The 10,881-nt window shown below is 41.1% G+C and overlaps 1 protein-coding gene across 1 annotated transcript; it reads left to right on the plus strand.

Moving 5' to 3' along the window:
- The first annotated feature begins 1,677 nt into the window (after positions 1 to 1,677).
- Positions 1,678 to 10,566, plus strand: mrps15 (mitochondrial ribosomal protein S15). Its single transcript, XM_080747704.1, has 8 exons — positions 1,678 to 1,901; positions 3,946 to 4,011; positions 7,709 to 7,784; positions 7,976 to 8,024; positions 8,399 to 8,483; positions 8,619 to 8,677; positions 10,094 to 10,285; positions 10,444 to 10,566. The coding sequence occupies exons 1-8, from the start codon at positions 1,766 to 1,768 to the stop codon at positions 10,552 to 10,554; spliced, it is 774 nt and encodes a 257-aa protein (XP_080603830.1). The 5' UTR covers positions 1,678 to 1,765; the 3' UTR covers positions 10,555 to 10,566.
- The last annotated feature ends 315 nt before the right edge of the window (positions 10,567 to 10,881 follow it).

Raw genomic sequence — 10,881 nt, forward strand, 5'->3', positions numbered from 1 at the left:
GTTTCATGACGGTACAGTTCACTGGTACAAGGTCTACTAAAAGGTCCATCCATGAAAAGACTAGGCCTAAGCTTATTTCCACAGGAAACCATTTAAGTATAGGCCTATCTCATATAACATTGAATGACAGACGAATAGAACACAGTAGCCTACTATGCAGTAGATATGTAAAGAAAAGAAAAATGAGAGAACAAAAAAAAAAGAGTCTAAACAGTAAGTATAAGTATACAAAGAAGGGGCAGGGGAGGGTAGGGTTGGGCTAGGTTCGTTTTTTTTTTTTTACCAGTTGCGAACGGCTGCTGCCTGTATGTGGTTTTTCAGGGCAATTTTAAAGGATGCTAGTGATCCACACTCCTTTATGGCCTTCGGTAAGGCTTTCCACATTTTGGTGGTATAGCAGAAAAAAGAGTTTGACCCTTTGTTGGTTTTGACTCTGGGTTGAAAGTGATCTGTGGCGCTGCCTCTGGTGTTGTAATTATGGACATCCTTAATGTTTATAAAGTATTTTGTCAGGTACTTGGGTATCATAGATAGTGGTGTAGTCTGTAGTGTATCTTGTAGGCTACACCAGGCCCATTGCAAGTTGCTGCACTCTGTCATCTACCCTGACTGAGCCACCCCACTCTTAACTGGTGAGTAGCGGTGAGGTGAGTCTGATATAGGGAAGGTTAAGCAGGGCCCTAATTAGTTTATTTTGGGCTGTTTGGAGTTTAGTTTTCAGGGCTTGTGGGGCGTCACGATACCATACGTGGACTCCGTAGTCAAAGAGGGGCTGGATTATTGCACCAGCTATGGTCTTCAGTGTGTTGAAATTGACCATTGGGGCGATCCTCTGTAGGAAACGAGTTTGTTGGTTGATTTTATTTATTACTTTAGAAGTCATCTTTTCACTGGAAAGATTAGCTTCAAAGGGCCAATCCAGGCCTGTCAACTCTCCTGGATTTCCCAGGAGTCTCCTGGATTTTGAACCCCTCTCCTGGGAGTCTCCTGGATTGGCAAATCTCCTGGATTTCTCCTGGATTTTGTATCAAACTCCCAAAATTCACCAGAACACAGGAAATTACATCTACTATGCTAAAATTTTTCTGGGGGGGGACCCCCAGACCCCCCGCTTTAGGGGTGGGGGCAATGCATGCAAGAAAGATCATACAGATATTCACTTAAGTAATGACTTAAAGATGAGAAATCATTATTAAAGATGTCCTTTTGCTTCAGTCATCAAATCTGTACAACAACATTTGGCATTTTAAGGCTGAAATTGTACCCATGCTAGTAAAGTAAGCCTGATAAATGTATCAAACATGCACAAAATTCAACAGAACACAGGAAAAAATATCTATTAATACGTTTTGGGGAGAGGACCCCCCAGACCCCGGTTGGGGAGTTCCGCGCGCCCCCCAAAAATAAATCTCCTGGATTCTGACAGTCCAATGTTGACAACCCTGCCAATCACTGCAGTCTGACTTTGGAAAAGATCAAATAATAAGAATAATACAAATATTAAAATAATAATAAATCTAGTCAGCCTTTGAGAGAGAGAGAGAGAGAGAGAGAGAGAGAGAGAGAGAGAAAGATCGATCGACCGACCGATTCTAGCATCGATAGCAGAGCCTAGAACATTTAGCGACTCCTCCTATCTACTAGTTAGGTCTAGGCAACATGGCGATCCCCTTGTAGGTGACGGTGACAACCGAACTGTATTTTGTATTTTTTTGATCGCTGCAATTCTTGAAGGAAATATCCTACTATTATTACTTTAGCAGCCATGTTCACGGCAGCAGGCATGGCTTTACGAACCGCTCTGAAATCGGTGGTTTTGCGGGAGAGCAGTGTTTTAATGAGCAGACTGACAGGGACATCATGCACATCAGCGTTGATACCGAGGCATGAAAACAGTGCTGGTAAGACGTTTCTTTTAGCCACTACAAATGTATGTTTTGTAATAATTATCAATCTATAAAGTAACTAGTAACTAAAGTTTGTAGTGTAGTAAAAGTACAATATTTTGATACGACATGTAGAAGGATATTGGAAATAGCCTACTCAAGTAAAGTACAAATACCTCAAAATTGTACTTTAAATGTACTTGCATGGTTACTTTACACCTCTGGCTACAAAGTATGGTTATAACAGTATTATCTTATGTGATTATGTAAACCTTTTAGGTAGCAAATGCATTTGTTTATTATTTAGGCAACAATGAGAAGGCAGAGAAAGGTAACTTGCATGGCAAACTGCAGTTTCTAATATCTATTCTATGTAATAGACCGAACACTAGCTTTGGATCAAGAAACACTATCGAAATGTCAGACTCAATCAAATGGATGGATGGTAGTTTTGATCCAAGGCTAGGCTGCTTCTTATCTGAGAACGGTGGTGGTCTTTTCTGAATTTAATGAGACTAAATAAGCGATTTTAACTGTTTTCCCAAGGCCGTGGTGCAGGCGGGTGAGGTTCTATATGGGGCTAATACATGGATCTCCATATATGGGTACCAGGGGTCTCCATATATGGGTAACTGGTCCGATATACATCACTGGTCAGATGGAAGGGCGAGGTCGCATGTCGCCCTGAGGCGTCTTACTAGTTATATTCTCTCAGAAAGAGAACAGCAATGTTCTGACTTAATTGTCTCCACCAGCCGAAGGCTGAGGGAGAGTATGTTTTCCCCTCCGTCCGTGTGTCCGTCCGTGCGTCCGTCCGTGCGTGCGTCCGTGCGTCCTCGCAGTTTGTGAGCGCCAAATCTCAGTCGCCGTTGGCCCGGTCGCTGCCAAAGTGAGCACACACATTCCCTGGATGCCAATCTAGAACCTCTGCCCTATATTTTTCAAATGGGCCTTTTCTAGCGCCAACTAGTGGCCGATGTTTGCTAAACACATTTCTGTGCACTACTCTTACAGATTTTGTCCAAAAATCCTACAAATCGGTAGGCAATATCTCGACAGTCATGTGATCGACACGGATCGGTCCGATTTTGCATATTCCATCCTGATTGGCTAAGATTGGCTTCCAAAGTTTGTGGGATTGAGCCGTTTTGAACAAAATGCCTCAAATCACAAACGCAAAGTGCAATTATCATGAAATCGCGCACACACTTCCCACTAGGCCGAGGAAGAAATGCCACTTAATTATTTTTTAATCAGCCTCATGGTGGCGCTATAACAGCCCGATTTGTGGTTTTACCTATAACTCCACCGATCAGTTTCAAACTTTGTAAGCGCACTCCCTAGAGGCTAAGGGTAAACCTTTGCCCTGCATTTTTCACATCAGCCTTTTATAGCACCACCTTTGGGCCGACTTATGTAAAACACATTTTTGGATATTACTCCTTGAGATTTTATCCAAAAATCATGCAAATCAGCACACAGTATCTCTATAGTCATGTGATCAAGTCCGATCCGTCTGATATTTAACATTCCATCCTGATTGGCTAATATTAGCTTCCAAAGTTTGCAGGATTGCTCCGTTTTTGAACAAAATGCCTCAAATCATCAACGCAGCCTGCGATTACCGTGACATTTGCCACACATATTCCCACTAGGTCAAGGAACAAATGCTACCTTTTTAACATTGTCCTGTTATAGCGCCACCAGCAGGTAGACTTTAGCAAAACACATTTTTGGAACACAATGCTTGAAATCATGCATGCAGCGTCCGATTGCCATGAAAGATCTAAGGTGAAGAACATATGCCACCCTTTTTACATTGGCCTATTATACAGTAGCACCACCAGGACCCACAGCCTGGTGGAGACCTGTGCTCGGAAGAGCACTGCTTCTAGTTTGATGTGATTTTGAAAACACAAGAAACAAAAGAAAAAAAGGATATAAATTATATTGCACATTGGATGTTGTTAAGTGTGTACGGCCGAGGCTTAAATCATTATCTTGAGAAAAGTTGAGAAAATAATTAATAACTGAAGGATTGTTAACCCTTTCTCCTCAGCTTCTGGGAGCTTTCCCATTCAGCCAGTGAGACATTATGCCCGACCTGTAAGAAAGAAGAAGCAAGGTACAGTATGTTTTATGTAATTCTTACTCCATAGGATGACAATGTCTCTTCTTTTCCATATTCAGAGGGAAATATTAGCCAGAAATAGCCGATCTAGCTTGTAGATCTGCTGTTTTTGGCAAAGACGCAAGCCTACTCGGCAGTGTTGGGGAAGCTACTTTGAAAACATAACTTGTAAAGCTACAAGTAGCGCACCATGGCAGTAGCTTGATCAAGCTACATTTCTACCCCTGGAGAAATGTAACTATTTTTTACTCTTTTCAGCGTTAAATTGAGAATATACATGTAGTGTATATGAAACAAAATATCATACAAAAAATGTCACATGCCAGCAGAAATATGCCTCAACTGAGTTTTATACTTTTATTTAAAAAAGGTTGACATTTTCTTGATTACTTTCTTGATTTCAGTAAGCGTCAATGAGCCAAGTGTGGGACGTGCGTACAAACGGACAAAGCCAGATGTAGGAGCAGATAGCACTGCTCAAAAAAACATACATATTAATAAATAAATGAAATAAAGCCTTTAAAGGGATATTACACTTTCAAAAAACTTTTTGTCATTGTATGGTCTAATCAGGCTTGTATGAACACCCTGAACAGTTTTTAGTTTTCTTCATTCAGTATTTAGATATTTGATGTAAAAGTTATCTGGCCCTCCAGGCCCAGGGCCTCTCCCCACACACACTCATTGTAACTTCAAACTCCATTTTAACCATGATAGATTCATTAAAAATACCCATTATTTTTTCTGGTGACTCAAACTACCCTCCTAATACGTGAGCAGGCCGTGTTTTTTCCATAACGTTTTTCATGTATTTTTTAATAATTCTTTGTGAAAATGGAAAAAATTAAATACAATAAAAATATATAAAAAATACATGAAAAACGTTATGGAAAAAACACGGCCTGCTCACGTACTAGGAGGGTATTATGAGTCACCAGAAAAAATAATGGGTATTTTTAATGAATCTATCATGGTTAAAATGGAGTTTGAAGTTACAATGAGTGTGTGTGGGGAGAGGCATGGGCGTGTCGGGCCTAGTAACTTTTACATCAAATATCTAAATACTGAATGAAGAAAATTAAAAACTGTTCAGGGTGTTCATACAAGCCTGATTAGACCATACAATGACAAAAAGTGTTTTTGAAAGTGGAATATCCCTTTAACTTGATTTAGCTACTATTCTGCATAATGATATCTTGACACAATGACATCACAAAATCGTCATCACAACAAAATGTTAATTGTTCTTTAAAATGGGTTGTCAAATAAAACTAAACATCATTTTGCATTTTGACCGGTCTTCTAACAACTTCTGTAAATGAATTGCACTGATTGACGGTGAGAAATGTTTCACTGGACGATACATCTGAAAGGAGGACATAAGAATTACTACCATGCTGCTGTGGCAGTCGGACACAAGCTGTACTCATTTGAAGGGTACTGTGGTAGCCTGAATGACAGTGATCAGATTCAAGTCCCCAGCTTCAACACAGTGTATTTATGCTGGAGGAAGTTGCCACCAGTAACAAATGAAAGAGGAGAGCGTCCTATTGAGGTCCCCTCTGGGCGATTTAGCCACACAGTGAGCTGTGCCTATAGCTGATTTGATCTACATCTGGGGAGGGTTGCCTTACAGCACCATTATTTATGCATTTGATGTCGACGGCCACAGATGGTTCAAACCTGATATTTCAGGTACAAGACCAGAAGCGAGGTTTAACCACTCAGCCTGTGTCTTGAAGAAGGTCATGTATATTCATGGAGGATTCACCTACCTTACTGGACGCACTAATGACATCTACAAGTTGGACACCACCATAATGATCTCGTCTTAAATTAACACCAGAGGAACTGCTTGAGTCGGTGATTCTGCCACCATCATCGGGCCACAGATGTTTGTATTTGGGCTGAGGGCCGGGGTACCACTACAATAGGGTTCCCCAATAGGCGGCCCACGGGCCATTTGCGGCCCGTGGGGGGCTACTGTCTGGCCCACACCAACCCAAGTAATAATGGTGGTATAACATCAGCAACAACACTAGTATATCGTCGTTGTCGGGTGGAAATCTCGTATCTCCAAATTTGTACGTTCTTTCTCAAATCATACAAGGCCGTCGCACAAAAGTAGTGAAAACAGCAGATCTACAAGCACACAATAATTTCATAAATGATAAATGCAAAACGAACGGTTTTGGACATACAAGATTTTCACCCTACAACGACGATATCTGAACTGTCGCTGGAGTAGCGGGAACGCCGGCGTTGCCCCCTGCAATGTTGTGGCCCTCGGCTCGGTACCCTAGACATAATTCGGCCCTTGGAGAAAACTAATTGGGGAACTATGCACTACAACATCATCACACAGAGACCAACTGCTGGCTGAACACACGTCTCGCACAGTGTCGTCCAGAAGCACGCTGGGCTCATTCAGCCTTTGCCTACAAGGGAAAGCTGTACATGTTTGCTGGCGAGTCTGGCGACCATAATCAGGACTTCAATGTTCTGTGGGAATTCAATACAGAAACCTTCTCCAGGATGAAGGTTGAACCGAAAGGGAAAGGCCCCTGTTTAAGGATGGCTAAGATGTGCTGTTGCATGGTGGGAGATCGTATCATGTTCTTTGGAGGATCTAACACAACTAGATGGCCTTCTTAGACTTGAATCCTACATCTTAGACTTTAATCTTAGTCTGAAGTCATTATGCAAGTTAGCAGTTATTCAGTACAGTTTGCAGCAGTCTGAACTCCCACAGAACATCAGGAGGGAACTGACAGCCATGAACTACCGACAACAACAATCCAAAAAAAGGAAAAGAGAACGCACACATTCAAGTGGCAAAGGGATCCAAGCATATGATGAAAATGAAGATACAGATTATTACTCGCAGACACAGATCTGACAACTCCCTGAATAACTGTTGCCTTTCACTTCTGTATTTGTTACATGAGAACATAACATTTTGGACTGTTTCCATCATATTCTAACTGAAATTTCTGTTTCAGATTCCCCAAATAAAAACGTATAACGATCAAGAAGTAGTGAAAATATACAATCTACAAGCTCGCAACACAGCGAGAAGCAACACGTTTTGGGCTTGTAAATCTGCTATTTTCTAGTTTGGGTCCCGCTGTCCCGCTGGCAAATATCTAATCTCGCTTTTGGGTCTCGGCCTGAAAAGTTTGGGAACCACTGCACTATACCGGAGCATTGGCCTGCTGTTTGGAATATGACTTGGAGTGAAATAATAACAAAAACGTTAAGTGAAAACGGTGCCAAAAAATGTATTTTTAGGGACAGATTTATGATAGCAAATGCCACAAACTTCAGTCTGGAGCTCAGCATAAATAACCACACACACACACACACACACACACACACACACACACACACACACACACACACACACACACACACACACACACACACACACACACAGTGAGTGTAAAGTAATTCAGCCTGAAGTCCATCATGAAGTTGTTTTCTGCCATTGTGGCTCATGACCTAAAATCTATTGTCTTGCCCCAAAAAACCTGCAGTACCATGTTATCACTATTCCTATGTCACCCAGCCATACTAGGTTTAATACGCTTGCAAAGTGTCCCACTGTATGGATAAGCAAACCACACGTTAGCACTGGTTAGTCATACAATCACTGACTCTTTGAAATATATTTTTTTCTCTCTTCCCACAGTCCCAGAGAGCCAGCTCAGTGATCTACCACCAACCATGTTGAAGAAGGAATATGCAGCTGTTCCCCTCGCTCAAACGTACATAAACTATACTCTATAAGTCTACCTAGTAAAGTGTGTGTGTGTGTGTGTGTGTGTGTGTGTGTGTGTGTGTGTGTGTGTGTGTGTGTGTGTGTGTGTGTGTGTGTGTGTGTGTGTGTGTGTGTGTGTGTGTTTCAGCTGACACCACCAACTCCTGTTCTAAAGCTCATGTGCTTTGTGTTCCATAGGACTGATGACGTTGTCCAAAGGCTGCTTAATTTGGAATTGGCAAGCCATGTATGTTTTCTTTCCTCCAGTATTTAATGGTTTCATGACAATTATTATATGTTCTTCAAAAACTATATTGAAATGCTGATACGCATTCTTCTTTAAAAATAATAAAGTATATTGTCCCTGTCAGGTGGAAACCTTCTATGTCCAAAACGGTGTCTTATTATTATTATTTTGAAAATATCTACAAGCTCACACTTGTGAATTTTTAGATTGGATATGTTCACGACCTTTGTGAGACACTCTTGTGTGATGAAGTAGGGCATTCATGTAGGAAAAACAACATCAAAGTTGAAATATGGAGAGAATACAAGGTTTCTGCCCGACGGCAACGATGTGAAGGCTCAATGTAGTTAATACTGCTTTCCCTGTGTCTTCAGAGTGAGAAACTCCTACTGAAAAGGGAGCAGCTGATTGCAAAAGTTCAGATGGATGAAAGTGACCGCCACTCTCTCCCAGTGAAGGGTGTGTTCCCTTATTAGTGTATTGCCACATGAACCTCTTTTGGTCAAATAAAACACACCCCTCATTGTTTGTTGGATTCAATTCCTCTTCGGATGGAAACTCTCTGTTCACTTTATTGTTTGTTTTTTGTTTCAGTGGCCATTTTGACTACAAGGATCAGAAACTATCAAGAGCACTTACAAAAGCATGAAAAGGTCTGTAAAGGATCCATCCATGTTAAGCAAGCAAGTTAAATCAACATATTTTGCTATGTTTTAGGTTGCAGTGAGTCACCTGTTCATCCTGTGTGTCTTATTAGTGACGCAAATGAGATTTTAATGACGAAGTGCTCTATAGCAGCACAGTGGAGTAGCACCAGGGGCGTCATAAGGGGGGAAAAGTGGGACTGAGTTACTAGGGCCCAAGGTGGAGGGGCCTGGAATTATTTTATACTTTATACTTAGCTATTGAAAAATAGCTGATATACAAGCTCGCAGCGCACAAGATCTGCTATTTTTGAAAAGTTGTGAAAACGTGGGCAAATCTTTGAATATATGTATTTTTTAAGCAAACATTAGTAACTCAAATTTTGCTTCTGGGGGGTCCCCGGAACTAAATATATTGAGGGCTGTGGCCAAATACAGTACATATCATTTTGGGGGTCCCTCACATGAAAAGGTTTGAGCACCACTGACATAGAAACATAGGTTTTTCAAAAAACCTTAGAAGGATTTGAAATATTCAAAGACTTGCACAAATTTCACGATATTTCAGAAATAGCAGATCTACAAGCTCGCAGCGCGGCACTCGGTGCCGCGCTGTGAGCTTGTATATCTGCTATTTTTCAATAGTTAAAGTACCCAGGGCCCAGAATTTGGTGCGACACCCCTGAGTAGCACAACAGAGATTTGGCATATGAATATCTTACTACATTTCCTTTCCTCCCTGTGGTGTGAGGCTAGGGTGTGCAACAGGATATCCTGTGTACAACCCCCTCAAGAAATGAGTACATACCATGGTCATGCTGGGAAACTTCCACATAGTTTTACATTAATGTTTCACCTATGTTGAAATCATGACTTGACCTCGCTAATGGGGTTTCATAACTTTCATAAAGGCCTTGAATTGATCTGGAACATGAATGAACAGCATCAGCATGTGTTTTATTTTTTTTGTATTTTTTTTATTTTTTGCAATAACCCCTCACCTGATTGTAACCTATTTCAGGGGTTTTCAAAGTGGGTGACGGGGCACCCTGGGGTGCCGCGAGCCCGCGACGGCAGTCCAGGGGTGCCGCGAGATAATTTGATAATATTTGAAATTTATTTGGGCATATATTTAGTATCATTTTAAACTTGAAGTACAAAGTTATTTTCAGTCAGTTCTAACTAAAATGGCTATTATCTCGCTTTCCTCGCAACATAATCGCTAAAATATGCTATAAATATAAAGTGCTGGGAGTGAGAATTAGGAATATAATAATGTAGGGGTGCCTCGGATGAAAAAAATATTTATAGGGGTGCCCCGATCCAAAAATGTTTGGGAACCCCTGACCTATTTCATCTAACCATTTGTTGCTTTCATTTGACCACTACCTCCATTGATTCAGTTCAAACTAAATGTCATTCCAGGACATGGCGAATAAGAGACGTATGCTCATGGCCATCGATCGCAGGACGAAGCTTTTGAAGAACCTTAGGCTGGTTAACTACGATGCCTTTGAGAATGTGTGCCAACAGCTAGGCATCACCTACACCTTCCCTCCAGAGTATTACAGACGCGTCACCCGCCGCTGGCTGGCCAAAAAGGCTCTTTGCATCAAGGTAGTCGACCCATAATTATGGCAATTAATGCTGTTATGCATTCTGTTTGTGGATTCTTACATGTCCTTTCACCTGGTGCATATTGACGATAGATTTATCTTTTTATTTTGTATTTCTTTTGTATCTTTTTTTATATTGGATTTATGTGTCTTTCTCAGGTCTTTCAAGAGGTGCAGAAACAAAAAGCTGAACAAAAGTTGAAGACGAAGCAATCCGTCGCCAGCACGCACAGAGAGGCGTCTGAGAAAACCCAACAAAACACACTATAGAGGAAAATGTGGATTGTAATGTTTGTTTATATGGATGATTGTTTCTATGGAATATTGGTTTTCATCAAGGAAAATCACCACTTGTTGTTCATGTTGTAATCTGTCGGAAAGAATGTGTTGGAAATAAAAACAGCAGTGCTGTTTAACGGAGCCATGTTGATGGTAATTGTTTTGTGTGTACATATTATCTAGTAATTACATTAAAATTGTTGGGAAGCATAGTCACCATTGAAGTCCAGTTGTGCAATACCCGTTGTATCTGTCTGTCTGTCTGTCTGTCTGTCTGTCTGTCTGTGAGATGCCCATACATTATATGGAGACCTCTCT

Source organism: Nannobrachium achirus (assembly GCF_963921795.1).
Source record: "Nannobrachium achirus genome assembly, chromosome: 2".
NCBI lineage: Eukaryota > Metazoa > Chordata > Actinopteri > Myctophiformes > Myctophidae > Nannobrachium > Nannobrachium achirus.